This window comes from Microcaecilia unicolor, chromosome 6, assembly GCF_901765095.1.
Source record: "Microcaecilia unicolor chromosome 6, aMicUni1.1, whole genome shotgun sequence".
In the NCBI taxonomy this organism is placed as follows: Eukaryota; Metazoa; Chordata; class Amphibia; order Gymnophiona; family Siphonopidae; genus Microcaecilia; species Microcaecilia unicolor.
In genome coordinates this window covers 105410674-105435972 of record NC_044036.1, presented here as the reverse complement: position 1 = coordinate 105435972, position 25299 = coordinate 105410674, and the positions used below count along the sequence as shown (strand labels likewise).

General features: G+C 42.5%; 1 protein-coding gene across 1 annotated transcript in view; it reads right to left on the bottom strand.

Annotated features, from left to right (window-relative positions):
• VAV3 (vav guanine nucleotide exchange factor 3) overlaps positions 1–25299 on the bottom strand; it is a 594162-nt gene that overhangs the window by 42806 nt on the left and 526057 nt on the right. Inside the window, 1 exon segment of the mRNA XM_030206250.1 lies at positions 1690–1755. Within this exon segment, the coding sequence (XP_030062110.1) occupies positions 1690–1755 (66 nt within the window).

Sequence of the window (25299 nt, the reverse complement as noted above, 5' to 3'; positions counted from 1 at the left end):
TCTCCTGTTTTGAAATGCCTAAATGCAAATCTGCCTGCAGAGTTTTTCTTCTTGCCTCTCAGCCGGCAGTTGCTTCAGGTCCAATGGGCCTACATATTACCCACACCATTCAACAGCGTGTTGGGGTGGTTTTGTCAGCTGTGCTGATACTGCTGTGGGGTCACTCAACACCTTCCTTCAGCTTTGATACAGCATTAAGCCCCAACCTGCCCCCAGAGAACACACAGGCATCCCTGTTATGATTACCATATGCAGCTAAGCTCAGCAGGTTAAGTCAAGCTGTACTTCTTGCAATTTATAATTTTGTAGTGGGGAGCGTTTGTTGATTGCTTTTCCCTTTCTTTTTCTCTCTTTTGATTTTCACAAGATGCAATAAGAAAAACTAAAAAAGATTTAAAACTTTTACACAACCAATTAGGTTGGTTATGGGTTTTTGACCGATGATTACACAGAAGAATTGTGACCAGTTTGCTTCAGTTGCTGTATTCTTAGAGCCTAGCGTCACCCTTGTCTGAGGTCTTTTCCCCTGTTTTTCACATTTTTTGAATGTTGCTAATTGATACCAAGCAACACGCTCATTTTTTATTATATTGTTAGTTTTAATGTTACCCTTTTATTTATTCACTAGTAAAAAAAGCCCCGTTTCTGATGCAAATGAAACGGGGGCTAGCAAGGTTTTCTTCAGGGTGTGCATGTGGGAGTGTGATGTATGTCCCTGCCCTCTGCCCTCTCTTCCTTCCCCTGTGCTTGTCTGTCCCCTCCCAGTCCAGTCCTTCAGTGTTAAGTTTCCTGCTGTGCTGTGTTTGTGTTACCCAGAGAGTGAGGGCGTCTCTCTCCCCTCCCCCCTCTGAGTCCTTCACTGTTACAGAGAGAGGGATTTCGTGCTGTGCTGTTTTCCTTCACTCATGGGGAAACCGGATATCTCTGGCGCTTCACACTTCCGGCTGGAGGCTTCATTAGAACGTTGGTGCCTTTTATATATATAGATGTTTTTAAGTTTTAAGGAATATTGTCTATTTTATATGAACCTTACTATATATATGTTCTGATTTTTTATTTTGTAGTTCTTCTACCCCTGACGCAGCCTGAGGGCGAAACGTGGCCATGTCAGGTAACTGTTTAATAAAGCACTTCTTTTTATTCACTTGTTTTGGTGTTTTGTATGTGATCTGCTTTTACTTTGTTTGAACAATAGAAACAAGCCATTAAAGTAGATCCAGTAAAATACATTTATAGATTTAATTTCAAGATTTATGGATCTTCTACATTTCTTACATACTATTAAGATTGTACTATCTCTCTGTAAACTGAAGTGACCGAGGAATAGATTAGGGTCTCATCATTTTAAGGAATAAAAAGCATTCGATGCACCATGGATATACTTTGATGATTGGATTTATTTCTCTTTAAACTTCCTAGACAGTTCTATTTATTGAATCCCCAAAAGCTATGTTTCTCTTCTGTGTTTACTTCCTTAACGGTGAAAATGAAAATCACATAGGCAACAGCATAATAATGTTACAATGAAAGTAGCATTTAGCATAACATTTACACATAAAGAATGTGGAAATAATACGATTCTCGGGAGGCTAGATTAATAAAAACTCCTGATGTGAGCCAGGCAACCTTCTCTTGAATGTTCTGAGGAAAACAATTACACTGACAGAAACTATTAAATATTTCCCTTACACATGGGCAAGGCTTTACCGCTTCGCTTGGAAAGAAGCCAACATCTCCCGTTGTTAAATTTCTTCCCTAGAAGTTAGAAGTAAATGCATTAGTAGGCATCAGATGGCAATGCAGATTGCAAAACAACAATGTAGAATACAGCTCAAGATCTATTTACAGAAAAATTGTTCTATAGCAAAAAAAAACAAAAAAAAACAAAAAAAAACCTCTGAAATTCAATACACATACAATACTTTAAAAGCAATTTATATGTTTCCACGTTTCCACCAATACTGCTAAATGAATATTAGGTTAGAAACTTTTTAAAAAATACATCAATAGAAATCAAACAAAAGAAAACATGGAAAAGAAAATAAGGTGATACCTTTTTTATTGGACATAACTTAATACATTTCTTGATTAGCTTTCGAAGGTTGCCCTTCTTCGTCAGATCGGAAATAAGCAAATGTGGTGGATGACAGTATATATAAGTAAAACATCCAAGCATTTCATTGACAGTCTAACAGGGTGGGGATGGGTAGGAGGTATGCATGGGAACATCAAAGCATTTCCCATGCATACCTCCTACCCATCCCCATCCTGTTAGACTGTCAATGAAATGCTTGGATGTTTTAATTATATATACTGTCATCTACCATATTTGCTTATTTCCGATCTGACGAAGAAGGGCAACCTTCGAAAGCTAATCAAGAAATGTATTAAGTTATGTCCAATAAAAAAGGTATCATCTTATTTTCTTTTCCATGTTTTATTTTGTTTGATTTCTATTGATTACCTTTAAAAGTGGACTAACACGGCTACCACACCTCTCTACTAAAAAATACATGCAAGAACAAAATAAAATGATACAAGGATTTGGAAAGGCTTAGGCCAATGTGTTTACCATCTGCATAAGATCAAAATTAAGCTTGTAAAATTCACTGTTTTCAAAGGAAACCTGTCGAGGGATCCTGAACAAAGGCACTGTAGGTCAACAGCATTTTACAGAAAACAACGGGTTAGCTTAATGAATGACTTGTGTATCAGTGCAACATTTAGAATCTGTCTGCACCACAGGGAAAGCAAGTCGTTTACTTTTAACAGCTGGATAAATCAGACACACCACTGGGTGACTATCCAATGCTGCTGGGACAGACTAGCAGCCTTAGAGTTCAGAAAATACTAGAAAATCTTCTGAGCATGTGCAAACTTTCCCACATATCATGACCTTCAGAGACACCTTAGTTAGGATAAAGCTTAGCATCAAATCTCACAGAGGTAAGAAGGACTGTGTTTTTGATTTATCCCACAATCTATGGAGAGCATCTGTTACAGGTAAGCACCTTTTGCTTTGTATGTTGACAAGTAGACGTGGAGGGGCATAATTGAACAAAAACGTCTATCTCCATGGGCGTTTATCTCCGAGAACGGGTCCGTGAAGGGGCGGACCGAACCGTATTTTCGAAAAAAATAGACGTCCATGTTTTATTCGACAATTTGTGAGCTGGGCGTTTTTGTTTTTCAGTGATAATGGAAAATGAAAGCGCCCAGCTCAAAAACGAATAAATCCAAGGCATTTGTTCGTGGGAGGGGCCAGGAGTCGTAGTGCACTGGTCCCCCTCACATGCCAGGACACCAACTGGGCACCCTAGGGGGCACTTTTACAAAAACAAAAAAAAAGGTAAAAGAGCTCCCAGGTGCATAGCACCCTTCCCTTGGGTGTTGAGCCCCCCAAATCCCCCTCAAAACCCACCGCCCACAAGTCTACACCATTACTATAGCCCTAAGGGGTGAAGGGGGGCACCTACATGTGGGTACAGTGGGTTTGGGGGGCGGTTTGGAGGGCTCCCATTTACCAGCACAAGTGTAACAGGTGGGGGGGGGGGGGAATGGGCCTGGGTCCACCTGCCTGAAGTCCACTGCACCCCCTAATAACTGCTCCAGTGTCCTGCATACTGCTGCCAGGGAGGTGGGTATGACATTTGAGGGTGAAAATAAAAAGTTGTGAAACGGCATATTTTGTGGTGGGAGGGGGTTTGTGACCACTGGGGGAGTCAGGGGAGGTCATCCCCGATTCTCTCCAGTGGTCATCTGGTCATTTAGGGCACTTTTTGGGGCCTTATTCGTGGAAAAACAGGGTCCAGGAAAAGTGCCCTAAATTCTCGCTAAAAACGCATATTTTTCTTCCATTATTGGCGAAAGGCGCCCATCTCTGATCGCCCGATAACCACGCCCCAGTTCCGCCTTCACCACGCCTTCGACACGCCCCCATCAACTTTGTCCGCATCCGCGACGGAGTGCAGTTGAAAACGTCCAAATTCGGCTTTCGATTATACCGCTTTATTCGTTTTTGTGAGATAAACGTCTATCTCCCAATTTGGGTCGCAATATAGGCGTTTTTCTTTTTCAATTATAAGCTGGATAGAGGCGTATTTTCAAAGCACTTAGACTTACAAAGTTCCACAGACTACAGATAGCAAAATGATTTCCTTGTGCCAGAAAGAAAAATGCCATGAATTAGACCTGCTTTAAAAGTGACTAGCTCAAGACCAAACTTGTCTTGAGACCAACTTGTGATTTTGCTGAGTTGAGAGTGGAGAGGTGGAATTGTTGGTTTGTGAAAAAGAGTGGAGAGTTACTGAATGGTCTGTAACCTTTCGTTGATTGCCCCTGTCTGAACCTTTGGACTCTCATTTCCTGCCTTGCATTCTCTGTGTGTCATCTCCTCAAGTCCTTGCCCACGCCTGGCAGCCCTCCAGCCACATCTGCCCCTTACTCTGCACCTTGCCCTCTTCCCCCACCAAAGCTTCACTATCCCAAAACTCCCACACCTCCCATTCAAACCCCCTACCTGCTGAATGCTGATGTAGCTGATCCTTTGCTGGATGAGGATGCGAGACCTTACCAACAGCCATTGACCTAGTGGTAAAGTCTCATGCGGTAACCGGGCGGTAATGGTCTACGTGCGTAGAATGACAATTACTGCCCAATTACTGCCTACGCGCCAGAAAATAAGAATAATTTCCGGTGGGCCTAGCGGACACACGTCAAAAATGAAATTACTGCAGCGGCCACGCAGTAGCCGGGCGGTAACTCAAAATTGACATGCGTTGGACGTGCATTGGTGCCTACGCAGCTTAGTAAAAGGGCCCCTAAATGTATGTCTGTTGTGATTATGCTGTAGAATTATTGATTTATTAGATTAGCTAAATGCAGCACTTCCGTATTAAATATTTTCTATTAGGCTACCTCTAAAAGTTATACACTTGGAGGGATGTATTAATTAAACTGTGCTAACATAAAATCATGCAATACTGTAAAAGCTTAGGTTGCACCAAAACAATAGTTTTCAGCTTATACACTAAAAATCAGATATTCAAAAATGGCACATCTAAACTGAAGCATTTGCATACACTTTGAAGGCTCTATTCACAAACAGGTGATAATGTTTTGTGGCTACCTCACAATACTGGAGCTGTACATAGTGTCATATAAATTCCAGCATAAAAGAGATCTAGGATGACCACTGAAACACACACAAGGAAACATAAGGGTGGTATATTCAAGTTGGAAAATTGAGCACAAGATCTTATAAAAAGCAATATAGCAAAAAGAACCTAATATACTATATGCTATACGGAGTTTTTATACTTTCATTCTTAATCAAAAATATATACTTAAAACTTTTCTGCAATTTTTTCTTAAATGCAAAAATATTTTCTAAAAAAATAAATAAAGTGAAAAGTGCCAAAACAGCACACAGTTCATGCAAGTCTAATGTGGATTTTCAAGAAATAAACTCACATGGGGGTGGCCCAAGGCAAGATGCCGCTCCTCTCCCCTGGCTAAGTTCTGTCCCCTTCCTTCCTCCACACGTTCACTGATTTTACCTTCTTTTTCATTTTTTTAAAAGCCGGCAATGGAAGTGATTCCCATACGCTGCCCTTCTGCTGGCACCGGCCTCTTCTCTACTGTGGCTGCCTCTGAGGAAACAGGAAGTTACATCAGAGAGACAGCCACAGTAAAGGAAAGAGGAGGGTGTCAGAGGCAGGGCAGCTTATGAGAATCGCTGCTGCCGCTGGATTGTAAAAAACATTTTAAAAAAGGTAAAATCGGGGAACGGGTTGGAGGAAGGAAGGAAGGGGGAGGTATCACTCCCGAAAGAGTCGGGCCGCTCCTGAACTCACACTTCAAAGCACATAAAGGGCAATTCTATAAATTGGAGACTCAGTCATGGCATCCTAATGCCATGCTCTTAGCGCCAATTCTATAACGGCATCTTGGCGTAAAGATTCCATTATAGAATAGTAGTGCAAGGTTGACATTGGCGTGCCCATGTGAAGGCAAATTCTCTTACAACATGTCAATGGCAAGCATAAGTTGGCGTGCCCAGGAGTGCCAAATGTGCATAACTGGAAGACATGCCTATGGCTTACCCATGTTCTGCTCATGTGTATGCTCTCTTGCAGTTACGCACTATGGCACTTAGACACTACCTTATAGTATAGGGCCTAATGCACATAGGGGATCATTTTCAAAATAAAAAAAGGACAAAAGGTGGACTTTTTTGTCGACAACATCCAAATCGTTATTTTTGAAGCACATTCTAAAGACGTTTTTCTATGCAGTTTGTCTGCAGTGCAACCAAATCACAAGGGGGCATGTCAGAGGTGGAATCTGAGTGTTCCCAAATCTTGGACTTTTTTTTGGCCATAACTGAACAAAACAAAAACATCCAGGGCTAAAAGTTAGATGTTTTGGACTAGACCTGTATTGATCACAAGTAAGACACAAAAAGGTGCCCTAAATGACCAAATAAGGGAGTAAGAGGGATTAAAGCATGAGCCCTCTTATTCCCCCAACGGTCACTGACTCCCTCCCATCCCCCAAAGATGTGAAAGAAGCAATATATACCAGCCTTTATGACAGCTTCAGATGTTATGGCCAGTCCTATCAGAGCACCAAGCAGGTCCCTGGAGTAGTCTAGTGGTCAGAGCAATGCACTGTACAGTACGGAACCCAGGCCCATATCTCACTCTAACTGCTATACTTGTGGTGGAAAGTGTGAGATGTCCAAAACCCTCCTAAAATCCTATTGTACCCACATATAGGTGACACCTGCTGCCATATGAGCTACTTTAGTGGTGTATAGTTGGGTACACTAGGGTTTTGCAGGGCTCCCCATATAATATAAGGGAGTAACAGTGAGATGTATACCTAGGACCTTTTATGTGATGTCCACTACAGTGTCCCATAGGGTGCCCCACTGCTCTGCTGGGATGTCTGTGTGGCCAGTTTACTAAAAATGCTATATAAGTACATAAGTATTGCCATACTGGGACAGACCAAAGGTCTATCGAGCCCAGCATCCTTTTTCCAACAGTGGCCAACCCAGGTCACAAATACCTGGCAAGATCCCACATACGTACCAATGGCTTATTTTTGTGCGTATTTCCCTTGGACTTTTTTTTAAGTGCACTGAGCATGAAACTTCTAGGAAATGGCCATTTTGAAACAAAAAGATAGACTTTTCAGGTTCGAAAATGGCTATGTTTGCCACTTGACTTTTGGACGTTTTCAGCAAAATATCCAAAATCGGATTTAGAAGTCATATTGAAAATGCCCCTTATAGGACCTAACTCTCAATTTCATGGTGCTTTTGATGCACGTGTGGTGCCAACCTCTAGGTGCTACTATAGAATTGCCCCCTTAGGGACAATTCTCTAAGAGGGTGCCTGGTGGGAACCTAGTCTATGAAGGAACGTCATTTATAGAATATTAATGTAACAGCAAAATACACACCTATACTTTAGGTCAACGTGTGTGCACCAAAATGACAGAGATGCACATGTAAATCATAATATTCTATAAGGTACAATTATGTGAGTTCTGCCCATGCTCTCCCCAGACTCCGCCCATGCGTATGCCTATCTGTCAAATAGTGTTAGGCAGAATTCTGGCATATATGTGTGTATGTATGTACATATGTGCATATATGGCTTTAATCTAATGACTTATGTACATAGTTGGTATACAAATGTTCATGCGTGCTTCATTCAATTGCCCTGCTGATGTCCTAAGTATAACTGAAAAATGGGTGCAAAGATCCTTATGGTGTTGGCTTTGCTCAAGGAAACCCTTGTGCAACAGCACTACTGCTTAAGCCAATGGTTAGCAACTGTGATCCTCATGGGCCTGAAACCAGTCAAATTCTTAAGAACTCTAACATGCATGCATGAAAACAAAGTGCATACTATGAGGCAGCATGCATGTAAATTTTATGCATGCTCATGGATATCCTAAAACCTTTGACCACGTGAGCTATCCCCAAGGACCAGAGTTGCTCATCTCCCCTCCTGACCTACGTCTCGGGGCTAGTCCAACACAACTGCTTGCTCAGTGCAAATGTTACAAAAGCTATTGAGACTATTAAATGCAAACATATTGCTGTAAAGCTGTCAGAAGCGATTTACATAATATGCAAAAATAGTATGCAATGGCACCAAAGTGGTACATAATGCAAAACATTTCACTACAAAATTAGATGTAAAACAGCTGTGATTTTCACACACTTCATCTATTTTTAGATACCTCATTCTTTTCCAGGCACTGTGGGGATGGTTGGTATGTTGGTAACAGTTCTGTCTGTAGAACGTGCACCTGGCACTATTAGCACAAACTTTTTAAAACATCAGGCTTTATTTGGATGACTTTCAATTAACCAGTTTACTTTGACGATATGTCAACAACAATGCAAATGTAACTCTGAACAGCTTAATCACACTGCAGGAACTTTCCCTTTAAATATGTTTAATATTGGCTTTCTTAATATAAAGATTTGATAATAATAAACGTCTAACATACCATGGATCCTATGTTCCTGCAAAGCAAGAGTCATACATTCGTAGGATAAAAGGACCATTTGCGGACCTTAGCAGCAAATTCTCACGCTGCATTTTAAAAGGGAAACAAGACATGTATCCCTAACTATACACAGAGAAAGAATGAACAGGGCCATATTGGTGTAAAAATATCAAAAGTGGGACAGCTGAATATGTGTTCCTAAACGTATATGTTATTTTATACAAAATTAGGACTGTATGGACTTGGAGCAGTATATGAAATTGCACAAATACAAGCAGAATATCAGCATTTTCAGATATAGTCAGCCCCCCCCCCCCCCCCCCCTTCCAATGGCCCTAGCCCTTCCTAAATCTGGATAAATTTTAGATAGAGTTCAGAATCCAAATTTGTTTTGTGAACTGGAAAACAGAAAAAAAAAACCCACACCTATTGTTGTATTAAAAAAGTAGGAGCAGACTGACAGTGCTCTGGACCTTCAGGCAATAAGGGACTCTGCCCCCCCCACCCCACCCGAGCACTACCCGTGCCCATCTGCACACTGCCACCCCCTGAACTCTAGTGCACCCTCTCCGGTCCTACCTTCAGGGGACCTGGTGGTCTAGTGGCCCAACCCCCCCCCTACATTTACCACTTGTAGTGGTAAATGTGAGCCCTTCAAAACCCACCAGAAACCCACTGTACCCACATGTAGGTGCCTCCCTTCACCCCCTTAGGGCTATGGTAGTGTTGTACAGTTGTGGGGAGTGGGTTTGGGGGGGGGTTGGGGGGCTCAGCACACAAGGTAAGGGAGCTATGCATCTGGGAGCAATTTGTGAAGTCCACTGCAGTACCCCCTAGGGTGCCCGGTTGGTGGCATGTGAGGGGGACCAGTGCACTACGAATGCTGGCTCCTCCCACAATCAAAGGGCTTGAATTTGGTCATTTCTGAGATGGGCATCCTCGGTTTCCATTATCGCCGAAAACCAGGGACGACCATCTCTAAGGTCGGCCTAAATGTTGAGATTTGGGCATCCCCGATCGTATTATCGAAACAAAAGATGGACGCCCATCTTGTTTCGATAATATGGGTTTCCAAGCCCCTTCACGGGGACATCCTGCGAGGACACACTCAAGAAAACTTGGGCGCCCCGTTCGATTATGCCCCTCCACGTAACTTTGTAAGTCTATGTACTTTAAAAATAAGAATCTTTATATTCTGAATTATAAAACACCCAGAAACGTATCCACTAAATAAAACCATTCATGAAGATCATGAAAGCCATGGGCCATACCTTGATACTGCTGTTACTGTGCTTTTAAGAGTAGACTGCCATTAGTCGGGGCTGTGAGTGGATTATCTCAAAGGAATTTTATTTTCCCCTTCCACCTCAATAATGAGATTGTCATTACTTTCAAGAAGAGGCTGAGTGCATTGCTCACTTCATTTTCACCTGAAGGATTTCATGTTCTGCTTTAATAGATTTCAATGTATTGCTGTTTCTTTCTAAATACTGACTATATTGTGGCATGCTATAACATGGGCAGCAGTGACTAACCTATTCTCAATCCAACCTCTTAGCAAGAAACAATAGCTTACAAAAGTCAATAAGACTGACAAATTTAATCGACTGGAAATAAAAGACCACAGCTATATTAGATAGCCTATATACCAGAGTCTTTCTTAACTAAGCTTCCTCAGATTCCTCGACCCCATTCTCATACTTGCTTGGCTCCATTTTGGGCACTACTGTTAACATAAATATAATTATCTGTAGAAATGGCCAAATGAAGAAAAGTCAGTAATACATTCCAGTTTGAGCTTTTTATCTAGTATGGACCCAAAAATCCCAGGAAAATGCAATAGACCCCTCTATGGGAATCCTAAAAGCATTCTTAACCCATTCAATGTGTGGCAGCTGTGGTCCAGTTAGATTCATGTCTAAAATGTTGGGGATGGGTCTCTCACAAAGACAACCTTATTTCCAGACTCTATATCCTTCTTAGGGGCATCTGAAGATAGGATGGCCAGTGGCACCATTAGGACAGACAAGTTTATATCTGCAATCTTGAATATGCATCTATTCCTGCTAAACTGATAATATATGGCCAGTGGGGCCGAGTTGGCCAATATGTGGCCAGAGGAGTTGGTTAATAGCCTTTAAGAGACAACCCTGGGCCTTCACATGACACACATTATTGGTCACCTGGATAATCCAGAGACCAGCATCTCGTACTACCTATAACACATCCTAGTAACTGTAATTGTTTCTCACATAAACCCTTCATGTACACACCAAAAATAGTATCCTTTGCTAAATCCACGCCGGCTCTTCCCATTAAGCTGAGTCTATCCATATGGCCCTGTTTCTAAGAACTTGTAGCATTTTATGAGTGGTCATACATGGACAAACAAAATCAGTCAAAATGGCCAGTCTGAGTTACTTGGAAAAAACAAGGCAGAATTTATTTTTGTCCTCTCCCATGAAGCATTGAAGATGTCCACGTCTATCTGGCTAACGACAGTTTGTGGACCTGCTCTCCAGAAATCTGTCCAAAGCTTTTTTTTCAAACTCAGCTATATAACTAGTCTAGTCCACATTCTATAGCAACAAATTCCATAGCTTGTTTGTTGACTAAAAAGTTGTTTTGGGTTGTTTTTTTGTATTTGATTTAGATATAAGTTGATTTAATGGAATCTTCTCTAGGCCTAGCATAGCTTAACAATAAATAACCATTCCTTATTAACTCTATAATACTTGTGCATTTATAACCTTTATCATATGCTCTCTACCATCTGTTCTTGAAACATAAAGGTCCCAACCTTTTGTGTTTTCTGACAAGCGACAAGTTCTATCATTTTTGTTGCCATTCTATGCACTTTTTCTCAATTTGTTACAATTTTTTTGAGATGAAATAACCAGATGTGTATACATAAAGGGGTAAATTCTATAAACGGTGCCTAAAAATTGGCACTGAACATTTTACGTACTGAGTGCTATTCTATAAAGCGTGTGTGTCTTTTATAGAATAGCTCTTAGGGTATAAACAGTGCCTAACTTTAGACACTTGCAATTACGCCTGCTAAAAGCAGATATAAATGCTGATGTTAAATTAGGGGCAGTTTGGCTGAATTCTGCATTTATGTGCGTAAAATTTTGAAATGCCATGGAACGCCCCCTAGCCACGCCCCCAAACTTTATATGCATTTGGATTTACGTGCGGATCATCCTATATAATAACTAGTAAAAGAGGCCCGTTTCAGGCTGAAATGAAACGGGCGCTAGCAAGGGGATTGGAGAGAAATGTTTGCAGTCTCGGCACCCAGTGCACCCCCTTTCCACCCCCACGGAGGTCGTGAATACCAGCGCTCCCCCCTCCTCGTCCGGCCACCCACGTCACATACCTGGGGAAAGAGGATCAGCTGTTTTTTTAGACGGAAGACGGGACCGCAGGCAGCCAGCAGACCTTTTCACTGTGAACCCGCTCCTCATGTGGCCTGTGACGTCACGTTCTGTCGCGGTCGGTAACGCTCATGTTGGGCACCATGTGTTGTTTCGTCGGCGCACTGAGATGAGCTCCGCCCATGACGTCATTAGCGTGTTTCGCTACTCCCCCCTTTCCGTAGTGTTCCTTAATAGCTCCGCCCGCGATGTCATTAGCATGTTTCGCTACTCCCCCCTTTCCGTAGCGTTCCTTAATAGCTCCACCCGCAACGTCATTACGTTCGACGCGAGGGCGTGACTGACAGACATGGTGAGTGGAGAGGCTTCTCCACCATGAACTAACGAACCGCTGATGGAAGTGGCTGGAGCTTGGGACCTCAATAGAATGTTCAGGTAGCGAATTATGTCCGGAAGGGGCGTAGCTGGGGGCGTGTCTGGGGGGCGGGTGTATGAGTGACAGTGACAGTGAGTGGTGCTGACAGACTACAACAGTACAGGGCTTCACTGTTTCCCAACCACACTGTGAGCTTCAGCATTGGAGGTGAGAATTATTTATATAGATTCTCACCACCAACGTTCTAATGTGGGACTGCCTGTGTCCGTGGCTCCTGGAGTTGCTGAGCTAGGCTCCATAGCCAGGATGACATCACTAACAGCTGATTCCCAGGCAGGGGGAGAAGTAGGGAAACACGCAGCTGTCAGTGCGCCACTCCCTGCCACTTCGGAGCAAGTGGCAGGGAGCGGCGCATCAAAAAACTACAAGCGCGGCACCACAGAACCCCCCCCCCCCCTCGGCGCATCACCCAATCCCCCCCCCGGCACATCAAACACCCCCGCCCCCCGACAATCAAACCCCTTCGCCACCCGCAGATGCCAGTAGTAACGCTGTCCGGCCGCTGCTGCTTCTCCTGTTGAGCAGCAGCAGCCGCTACAAAAAGAAAAGAAGCGATAAATGTTTTTAAACCCAGCCCAAATTATTCGCAAATGCCCGAGTCTTACAACGCAGTCTCTGCAGCCGCTCCTCCTCTCGCCTCCACGTCACTGCCCCTGCAGGAAGACCCCGGAGGAGCGCAGTGACATGACAGGCGAGAGGAGGTGCTGTTGCAGAGACTGTGTTGTAAGACTTGGGCATTTCCAAATGATTTGGGCTGGGTTTAAAAACATTTATCACTTCTTTTCTTTTGTAGTGGCCGCTGCTGCTCAACAGGGGAGGGTCGCAGGACATGGGGGGGAGGGGAGGGTCGCTGGACATGGGCTACAAGCGCTGATTTGCACGTACATCTTAGTTGCTGTTTACAGAATCCAGGGGCCAATCCAACATGAAGTCACAACATAGATCAACAGAGAAGCAATATTAAAGTTCCTGTTACATTCCACAATAATTTCTAGCATTCCACTACTGCACACTAAGCTTCTGATGTCAATGTATTTTCCACAAGGACCCTAAAACCTGTTTGCTAAGTGGTGACTCTTAATATGGAACACAGCAATGCTTACTTACAGTTAGAAGGCTTTATTCTATGCGCATCACTTAGATTTCATCTACCATTTAAATGCCCACTTCCCCAGTCTCACAAGGTCCTGTTGCAATTCCTCACAACTTTCTAATGTTTTGTAACAGCTTTGAATAATTTTGTGTCATTACTTGTTTCTCACTTTTCCAGATTATTTATGAATACATTGAACAGAACTGCTATCAGTATAGATGCCTGAGGCACTCTTCCATTCCTCCCTCTGCTATGGAAACACTGACCATTTATTCCTCCCCTATTTCCTGTCTTTTCAGCAGTAATCAGTTGATAATAGGATATTGACCAATTATATGCATGGTGTTTACATTTCTTAAGGAGTCTCTCAGGAGGGACTTTGTGAAATGCCTTTGGAAATTTCAGATATGCTGTACCAATCAACTCACACTTACTGGCATGTTTATTTACATCCACAAAAAAATCCAAACAGGTTGTTGAGGCAAAGCTGTCCTTTGCTAAATCCACGCCGGCTCTTCCCATTAAGCTGAGTCTATCCATATGGCCCTGTTTCTAAGAACTTGTAGCATTTTCCCACCACTGAGGTCACATTCCCTGATCTATTACAGTTTCATAGATCACCCCAAATCCTTTTTAAAAAGCCGAGCTTAGCCGAGATTGGATAACAGAGCCAGTAGTGGGAGGCGGGGCTGGTGGTTGGGAGGCGGGGATAGTGCTGGGCAGACCTGTACGGTCTGGTCTGGGCCCTGAAAAAGACAGGTACAAATCAAGGTAAGGTATACACAAAAAAGTGGCACATTTCTTGGGCAGACTGGATGGACCGTGCAGGTCTTTTTCTGCCGTCATCTACTATGTTACTATGTAACTTGTATTACATTGGCTAGCTTCCAGACTTCATATAAACCAAAGATTGTAGAAGAAGTACCGGCTGGCTCGGTGCCCATCTTACTGCATTTGCAAAGTACACAGAAGAGTTTTGAAGTGAAATTTCCATGCATGCGGTTTTTTTTCTTCACATCACCCTCCTCCTTTGGATGTGGCCAAAAGTATGCAGATTGTAAAACAACGTATATCCTCACTGCAGTGATGGGGGGAGGGTGCATTTCTAAAACAAGACAGTCTAGCTGTGTTAATCAGTGTTAATCATTACAAACACAACTAGATGTCTTTGGTGTTAGAAGTTGTTATGCAGGGTCCTATAGTTCCAGCTCTCAGAGTCAAAGTGTAGATATGCGACAGTGAGATGGTGGTTTAGAATAGAGTGCAAAAACAAACGTGAAACATGGGTGTGAAAGCAAGATGGAGAGAACATTTGAGAGAAAACAATGCTAACACCTCTGTCGAGAACAAGGAATTGTAGAAAAACAGATTTAACGTATATCAAGATAACATTTGGTGAAGGGGAAAAAGAACACTGATGAAAAGGGAATAAACATGAAATGAAGAAAGTTGATAAACTAAAGGGTGGGTGATCAATAAATGAGTCACAGAAACACCAAAGGTCAGAAAACATTCTATTTTCAGGATCATAAAGTGACTGTGGAATAAAATATCTGTTTTAAGGCCTATCAATTATGCATGAGGAAGACAAATTTCAAAGCTATTTACTGAGTAAATAGTGATTTACTTTTATAAAATGGTTTAGCTGAAAATTGCTCTAGTCTGGTGGGTTAGAAGTGTGCATGGGCTTCCAGAATGTCTGTCCATATAGCCACACTGCTAGGTGGCATCCTTGGGACAAATTTGGGCCGGAGGAGGAAATTACGGTAGTATGCATACATACTATTTTCATGAGAATCGGAGATACTTCATCCCTTTGGCCACCCCGACAAAATATCAGGCACAAAATACACAGGTGCTTTCTGGGTGCCCATGCTTATGTTAATTTTTAAAGGTAAACTACCTAAGAAGCTTCTGTTTGAAAATTAGTTACTAGTATTCCTAGTAAAAAAGAGTTGTGCACTCTTCCACTGTGTGGGCTATTTGAAAATTGCCCCATTATTAAGTCTGTACTTTATTTTCTGCTCTGCGTCAGACTCAGTCATGGCACTCGACATTTTTCACAGTGCTTTTGGTTGTTCCTTAGGCTTAAGAACTTGTCATCTGTGGTGCAAAGTATTACTGTAGCATAAGTAATTGAAAAATATGGACCGGTGATAAACGTTTTAAACTGTACAAAAATACAGAACAACAACAAAAAGATGGCTCAGAAACAAGACCAGAAATATCAAACAATAGAGTGAAGAAATAGGTAGGCTAGCATTTTGAGAAGTAAAGAGAGCATTTCGAATAGTAAGATTTTAGTACATGCTGGCTCACATGATCTGGATTGACAGAAAGTGTTAATTGTGCTTAATACTATGCAGAGTAGCAGTAAACAAGGAATCTAAAATATGTTAATATGATTGGTACCTATGCAGAAACAAAAATAAATTTTTATTTGACAAGCAGTAGTTCAAAAAATAAATCCACTAACATAACAGATCGTTCCTTGTGTGTATTTTTTGGTTGTATAACAAAACTCTAGTAAACAGAGCCCACTGAGATTTTGGACCCCCTTTTCTAAACTACGCTAAATGCTAATGAGCACTTAACACAGGAAAAATGGGCTATTTCAGGATGCGCTAAAGCTTTCTGTGTTAGTTTTCCCATTTGTGCCTACTAAGTGTGCGGTATTTATTTATTTGGGAAGGGAAAAGTCAGGGGCAGAAAATGGGCACAGAAGTGCTATTCAGTTAGCGCGCTGACATTACTGGCATGCTAACTGGTTAGCGAGCCCATAGTGCCTCCTGTATAGGAAGTGGTAAGTGCCCCCTCGTTAATTTCTTTTAAATGGCTGTGCGCTAATGCTTCATACACAAACTGTAGCACAGGTATAAAGAACAAATTCCAACCTCGAACTGCACACAATATATACACTCTTGTGGTACTGACACAATGAATATACACAGATTTTTCTGTCTGGAGATTTTTTGATTTTTCGTTTAGGAAGAAAAAAAGACCTCAGAAGCCTACCGTGCTACAGTGCCACATCACAGACCATTTTAAGCACTAAATAGGTACACAGCTCGATCACTGGTCAAAAAAAACCCCTCCATCTTTTAAAAACCTTTTCTGTTGTAATTCAAACATCAAATATAAATTCTTTTTCCAAGCACACATAACCAGCACTTAACTTCTTGCAGCAATCTCAACGGGGACTCGTTTCGCCACCGGCATTTCAAGAGAACTGACTGCATGTATCATGTGCTTCTGTGCCCTATCATTATCTAAGCAGCTTCTGAGGTCTTTTATGCCTCCTAAATGAAAAATCAAAAAATCTCCAGACAGAAAAAGCTGTGTATATTCATTGTGTCAATACCACAAGAGTGCATATATTGTGCGCAGTGCAAGGTTGGAATTTGTGACCTAATGCTAACATTAGTGCACGCCAGAAATTCAACAAACAGAAAAAATGCCTGTTTTATGGCCATGCTAGGAATGAGCTCAGCGCATGGGGAAGTCCCGTGTTAGAGTGCACCAAGTCCATTTACAAGCGCAGCTAAGTAAAAGGGCCCCCCCTTTATTATTTAGAAACTCTAAAAGGCAAAATTACAGATACACTCACACTTCACTTCAACCTCCTCAGTTCGCCTAAACTACCAAAATGCACCATCTGGAAGGAAAGGGAAAGGGACTTGATATAAGAGGAGTGTTAAACTAAAAGTTGGTTTCTTTACAGTTCTGATGTTTTCTTCTGGCTGCCTTCTACCCTCTCCTGGGCTTATCAGTACCCAGAGGAAAGACTGTGTGACTCAATGATAAACTCTGCAGGAGATAACAACGCTGCCAGGGATGTAAGACAGCCCTGAATTTCAGAGAGAATAGCGTATGATTTCAAAGCTATTTCCTATTGTCAAGACTGTGTAGAATTATACTTTAGTGTTATACACCCTTGGGTATCATTTCATCTTACCATAACATTTTGATTCACAGAGACTGAAATCCTTCTGAGGTCAGTGAAGGGACAGTTAAGCTCAGTATCAATGGGATCCATTGCCAAGTTCGTTAAATTGTCAGGTAAAGCTTAGCAGTGTTTTGCAGGTAAAGCTGGATCTACTAAATTTTGTTTCCATTTTGGACATAATTTATAACAGAGAACCTTGGTTAATTGGGTAGGAAGGCGCTTATTTCAAGCTTATTTTATAAAGACATGCGGAGGGGCATTTTTCATATGATGTCTAAGTCTGATTTTGGAGGTTTTGCTCAAATATCCAGACTCTGAAGACAGTGGTGTTCCTAGCATGGATGGCACCCGGGCCAAATCGCCGATGCGCCCCCCCGGGTGCAGCGCGCCCCCCCCCCTGCCTGCGAAATGACACCTTCCCCCCTCCCCAGCGAAATGACACCCCCCCCGGGTGCATGCCGCTGGGGGGGGTACCACGGCGCGCGCCTGGGGGCTCTGACTTCACGAACTTCGCTCGTTCGCTGCAGCTCCCTCTGCCCCGGAACAGGAAGTAACCTGTTCCGGGGTTGAGGGAGCTGCAGCGAACGAGCGAAGTTCACGAAGTCGGAGCCCACAGGCGCGCGCCACGGCACCCCCCAGCGGCGTGCACCCGGGGCGGACTGCCCTCACCGCCCCCCCCCCCCCTTGGTACGCCACTGTCTGAAGAGCAAATATAGCCATTTTCAAAACAGCAAAACGTCTTATCTTTTTTTTTTTAAATGGCCACTTCATAAATGTTTTTGTGATCTGTGCGTTTATCTTTTTGGTCCATTATTGAGAAAAAAAAAGTCCACGTGCAAAACACACAAAATCAAGCCATTGGTTAGATTGGCGACAAAGACATTCCAATAGAGCAGTAGGGAACCCTAGGGGGCACTGCTGTGGACTTCATATAAAAGCTGCCAGGTACACATCTCACCATTACCCCCTTATACTCTATACTCAGCCCTCCAAAACCCACCAAAAACCTACTGTATCCAACTGTACACCACTACAATAGCTCTTATGGGTGAAGGGGTCATATATGGGTACAATATGTTTTGGTGGGAGTGTGGGAGGGCTCTCCACCACAAGTGTAACAGGTAGAGTGGGATTTGACCCTGGGTCCTCCTCTCTATAGTGCACTCCACTGACCACTACGCTACTCAAGGGACCTGTTTGTTGCTCTAATAGACCTGGCTATAACACTTGAAGCTTTCATAGAGGCTGGTAAATAATATTTTTAATCACATCTTTGAGGGGTGGGAGTCAGTGACCACTGGGGGAAAGGGGGGTCATCCCTGATTCCCTCCAGTGGTCATGTGATCACTTAGGGCACTTTTTTGTGTGCCTTATTTGTTCTAAAAACAGGTCTAGACCGAACATTGAAGTTTCAGCCCTAGACATTTTTGATTTTTTCCATTATGACTGTAAAAAGTCAAAGTGTTAGGACCACCCTAAGCCTGCTCCCGAAACTCCTCCAACCAGCCTCCTTTGGATTTGGATGCACTGCAGATGAATTGCACAAATAAACATCTGCAAATTGGTTTCGAAAATACTGATTTGGATGTTCTGAGAAGAAATTCATCCAAATGCTGCTTTCTGACACTTTTTAGATGTGTTTCTCTTTTGAAAATGAGCCTCAATAGGTGCTAATACTACAACAAAGCCTACAGAAATTACACCTAAATTGAAGATGCAGATATTATCCCCCAGATTATATAAAGGTCATTGAAATTTCCATTTCAAATTTTGGGTGCCATTCTGAGAAACATGAACAACATAATTACTTACTTGATCGATTACTGGCGTTAACTGACAATTATTTGGATTTATGAACGCTTTTGCCTGAACGCTATTCATTAAAGTTGCATGACGAAATAGTCAAACATGCAATGCAAAAGGGGGGCATGGCCATGGGTGGGTCAGGGGCATCCCCATAATTTAGTCACACTCTACAGAATTTCAGAGTTGTGCACTCAACTCTCATGCCAAAATTCACACCAAAATCAGCACTAAGCACTAGTCTATAAGAGCCCGTTTACATGCCTAAAATAGTGCTTTAGTCACAAAATTGGTTTCTGTGGGAGGGGAGGGGAAGGTAATTACAACTGACCTATACTCTAGTTTATACTGAGTAATATGTACATTTAAATGTAAACAGTGGTGGTGGTAGGAGTAGTTTTATAAAAATATACACACACAATGACTCCTACTACTATATAAAGAAGGAGAAAAACGAGAAACAGGTGGCTGTATATTCTTCTGACCACTCTGGGGGGAAAAAAGACTCAAGGTGCTTAAGGATCACATCAGGATACAAAAGCATTATATGTGCTCCATTGTGTTCAAATGGGTGTTTGTTTTTTGCCCATGATGAGCTACTGATTCCCTTATGTCCAAGTGATTGGTCACCAGGATCATTTGATGCTTGTGAGGTCATGTTTTGATCCTTAAGCACCTTGAGCCTTCCCCTTCCCCCCCACCCCCATATTTTTCAATACTATCAGAGTGGTCAGAAGAATATACAGCACCTGTTTCTTGTTTTTCTCCTTCTTTATATAGTAGTGGGAGTCATTGTGTGTGTATAATATGTACATTTCCCAAGTTTATTTAATAATTGTTAGCCCAGCACATCGGGAAAACAATCTGAGTGGCTTACAGCATTCTATTATAAGAGAAACGTATTAAATTAAGAAAGAGAAACAGAACTACAATTGTTTGATAGGAAAGGTAAACAGGAGAAAGGAAAGGAGAGAACATGCTATGTGGGGCAAATCCAGCCCACAACTATTCAAAAGCATCTGGGAATAGACATGTCTTTACCTTGTTAAACTTGTCTAGGGATGTCTCTAGTCTAAGCCCCGGTGAAAGGGCATTTCAGAGGCTGGGGCCAGAAACAGAAAAGATGGAATTGTGAATGGAGACATATCTGATCTGCTGAAAAGTGGGAACAGCTGCACAGTTCTGTTCAGAGGATCTGAGGTCCTTTCCAGGGCAGTGTGAAAACAAACAATGGATTGACAGATCTTGAATAGAAGCAATAGAATTTTGTTACAGAATTTATTACAGCTGCCCCATTATCGGGTCTAGTCACTAGATGGTATCCAAGTATCATGTTGCAGCTGAACAAACTAGTTTTCTCTATGGAAAGGTGAAAGGATAAATTAGTTGTGTTATTAACTGAACTCTATAATAAACCTATTATCTTGCATCTGCCTTGTCTGATCCAGTCCAGATGACAATACTTCCCTGTTTACTTCCTCTTGCATCCTACAGCTGAGGTACTCTGTAACTAAGGGCTGTGATGGCCATTATTTTTCTTTTACTCTTTCTATGGCAAAGTCCTTAGTGAACAGTGGTTTCATTACAGCACTTCGTTTAGTTTTGTTTTCTTTACAAGACACAAACAGCAAAGGGGGAAACAATTACCTCAGAAAGGACAAAGCACACGGAGGAAATAATTCAGGCAGAAATTGCGTGTGTGTAAGTAAATCCTCGTGGCTTGTTAATGGTGCATCTAGCCCCATTCAAACAGCTAGATTAGTATGAAACTTTAAGACGATGACATTCTTTCCTTTCTGCTTTCTGAGGCCATTTTCAATCTGTTTTCTATGTGTGATGTAAAATGAAATTATAAGGGCCGCATGTTAAAATAAAGCTCTAAGTGCTTCTATTCAGGGCAGGAGCTATTAAGGTTCAGTAAATGTTGCAATTTTATTACACTTTAATTCACCACCAAAGTAATAACCTGAGGTAGCTCAGTACCACTGGTAAATGACACCCATTGTAACAGAATAATGCTGGTTACCATCAACCTCACAAGCAGATTTTTCAAACTGTTCAGGAGCATCAGGCTGCTAACCTGTGCCCAAAGCTCCAGGGCCGTATCTTGAAGGGGCTGGACATTAACAAATAACTTCCATCTTCTCCTGAATCCCCCCCTCCCCATATCACTTTCCCCCTCAAAAGTCCCACATTGCATCTCCCCTACCAAAAGGCACCTCCTTTCCTCCAAAGACCTCCCCTAACCCCTTCCCCAGACCTACCTGTATACAACCTTGGCCTCTAGTGGGTATGGGGCAGGGGCTGGGTGCAAAATGGCACCAGTAACCCCTACTGTTTGGTGTCACTAGTGCCTTTTGGAACCTTGTGCCAGAAGGTGCAGAACAACTGAGGATCACTCCTGCTTCATTAGCCCTAGACCCCAGGAATATATACAGTTATGCCCGGGGAGGGAGGCATTGGAGGAGAGGGGAGATTCCTTAAGAGGAGGTTTGTTATAGGGAAACCCATCATGAGGACCATGATGGAGGAGCTCTCCATGGAAAGACTGTGATAAATGGAAGTGATGCAAATAGATGGGCTTTGGGGGAAGGGGGAGATTATTACTGCATGGCCCCTTTAAGATGCAGCTCGGGAGCATTGGGCTGTGGCTTTTCATTCCAATGCTCCCATCCAGGAAAAACAATGTTAGCTTATACCTGGTATTAATTTTCCAGGAATAACACAGCTTATAGTGTTCACCGCAAGATACATTCCATTCCATTCCGTTGCTCATATACCGCTTAAATTTACAAATATGTCGCAATTTGTGCATTAATAAAAAGGTTTTCTTAATAAGTTGGATAACTTAGGAGATCCAAGATGGCGTTGCTCTGCTAGGATGCTCTGAGCCTCATTCCCGGAGATGCCTAAACGAAGAGGGAGAGTAGCGGGCAGAGCTTCCCCGCTTCCACCCCCCATATCGGGTCTAATCGACCGCTACATGAGACCAAGAGCAGCTGTACCTGATGGTGGAACGCCTCCGGTAGGGAATGCCAGCGAACGAGAGATTTTGGCTTCCCCTGGACTTGAAACAACATTGAGCCCCGCTGCACGCACTCCACCACCTCAACCGCTCGGCACGAGTTCGTTCCTCATTGACCCGACGGGGTCTCCCTCGGAAGGAGTAGGAAGAGATTCGGGGAGAAGTTTCGCTTTCATCAGAGGACGGAATAGAGGGCAGTTTGCCCATATTGACGCCGAGCAATGGGATGAGAGAAGCTGAGAGACCAAGTGAGACCAATGTAAAGTCTTCAGCAAGGTTTGATTTTCCTACCGAATTAGTGACTAAACCAAAAGATGTGACTCTAGACTCCTTGTGGGATTTGATGTCCAACCTGGGACAATTTTTTCTTAAACAATTTAATGAGGTTTTACCTAAGGTGAATAATATTGAAAGTGGCTTGCAAAAACAAGAGGAAGAGACTAAAGTTTTAAATGAAAAAATGGTGAAAATTGATCAAAAAGTTATGAATTTGGAAACGCAACAAACCATGATGATAAAGGATTTAACAAATCTTAGGCAAAAAATGGAGGTTTTTGACAATTATACTAAGAATCATAATTTGAGATTCGTTAACTTTCCCAGTTTACAAAATGTTCTTCCACTTGAGATGTTGAAACGTTATTTCCTTGAAACCTTGAATATTATGGAAAAAGATTTTCCACCTTTTTCTCAAGTATATTATATCCCAGAAAAGAACACGAATCCAGAATCTGAAAAACCTATTGATGTTTCTCTTTTGCTTGAGACCTCTGATTCTGAATGGGTGACAGCTGCCACCTTGGTGGCAACTGTCGCATTGATGCCTGACAAGAATTGGATTTTCCGTTTGTTTTTCCGTAATAAGGATAAACCCTTATGGAGGAAACAATTTTTGCTCCTCAAACCTGGAATCTTGCACCTGGGGGGTACCTTCTTTTTAAGATACCCCTGCAAGTGCATAATTAGGCTGGGGGGAAAGAAGTACAGTGGGGGAAATAAGTATTTGATCCCTTGCTGATTTTGTAAGTTTGCCCACTGACAAAGACATGAGCAGCCCATAATTGAAGGGTAGGTTATTGGTAACAGTGAGAGATAGCACATCACAAATTAAATCCGGAAAATCACATTGTGGAAAGTATATGAATTTATTTGCATTCTGCAGAGGGAAATAAGTATTTAATCCCTCTGGCAAACAAGACCTAATACTTGGTGGCAAAACCCTTGTTGGCAAGCACAGCGGTCAGACGTCTTCTGTAGTTGATGATGAGGTTTGCACACATGTCAGGAGGAATTTTGGTCCACTCCTCTTTGCAGATCATCTCTAAATCATTAAGAGTTCTGGGCTGTCGCTTGGCAACTCGCAGCTTCAGCTCCCTCCATAAGTTTTCAATGGGATTAAGGTCTGGTGACTGGCTAGGCCACTCCATGACCCTAATGTGCTTCTTCCTGAGCCACTCCTTTGTTGCCTTGGCTGTATGTTTTGGGTCATTGTCGTGCTGGAAGACCCAGCCATGACCCATTTTTAAGGCCCTGGCGGAGGGAAGGAGGTTGTCACTCAGAATTGTACGGTACATGGCCCCATCCATTCTCCCATTGATGCGGTGAAGTAGTCCTGTGCCCTTAGCAGAGAAACACCCCCAAAACATAACATTTCCACCTCCATGCTTGACAGTGGGGACGGTGTTCTTTGGGTCATAGGCAGCATTTCTCTTCCTCCAAACACGGCGAGTTGAGTTCATGCCAAAGAGCTCAATTTTTGTCTCATCTGACCACAGCACCTTCTCCCAATCACTCTCGGCATCATCCAGGTGTTCACTGGCAAACTTCAGACGGGCCGTCACATGTGCCTTCCGGAGCAGGGGGACCTTGCGGGCACTGCAGGATTGCAATCCGTTATGTCGTAATGTGTTACCAATGGTTTTCGTGGTGACAGTGGTCCCAGCTGCCTTGAGATCATTGACAAGTTCCCCCCTTGTAGTTGTAGGCTGATTTCTAACCTTCCTCATGATCAAGGATACCCCACGAGGTGAGATTTTGCGTGGAGCCCCAGATCTTTGTCGATTGACAGTCATTTTGTACTTCTTCCATTTTCTTACTATGGCACCAACAGTTGTCTCCTTCTCGCCCATCGTCTTACTGATGGTTTTGTAGCCCATTCCAGCCTTGTGCAGGTGTATGATCTTGTCCCTGACATCCTTAGACAGCTCCTTGCTCTTGGCCATTTTGTAGAGGTTAGAGTCTGACTGATTCACTGAGTCTGTGGACAGGTGTCTTTCATACAGGTGACCATTGCCGACAGCTGTCTGTCATGCAGGTAACGAGTTGATTTGGAGCATCTACCTGGTCTGTAGGGGCCAGATCTCTTACTGGTTGGTGGGGGATCAAATACTTATTTCCCTCTGCAGAATGCAAATAAATTCATATACTTTCCACAATGTGATTTTCCGGATTTAATTTGTGATGTGCTATCTCTCACTGTTACCAATAACCTACCCTTCAATTATGGGCTGCTCATGTCTTTGTCAGTGGGCAAACTTACAAAATCAGCAAGGGATCAAATACTTATTTCCCCCACTGTATGTGTTTACTGAACCTGGACATTTGTCTTCGCTAATCGTCTCAGCTAAGATGGAGAAGCATTAAAGATAAAGAACAGTCTCCTAGTAGAGAAGGATTACCTTGTATTAGTTCCTGAGTTATAGTTCTCTCTAAATTTAAATTCTTGGATCTCCAATTAATTGGACTTGAGTGTCTTATATGGTTGAAAGTGTAAAGACTTATTTACTCTTTCTTTTCCTTTTTTTTCCCTGTTTAAAAATTATTTGTTAATTTGACTCTTTCTTAAGCAAGATGGTTTCTTGTAAAAATTGATAATAGAAGTATACTGAATAGATGTTTCAAAAGAAGAAGCAGTAAAAAAGAGTTTAAAACTGTATGTGCCCAAGAATCTTACCTAGCACTGCTGCCTTTAAGTAAACATGATACCGGGAAAGAGAAAACGTGTGCATCTCAGTGACAATGCTATGATATCACTGAGGTATGTAAGATAATCCAGAATGTCCGAGAAGCAAAGGTGGAATAAGT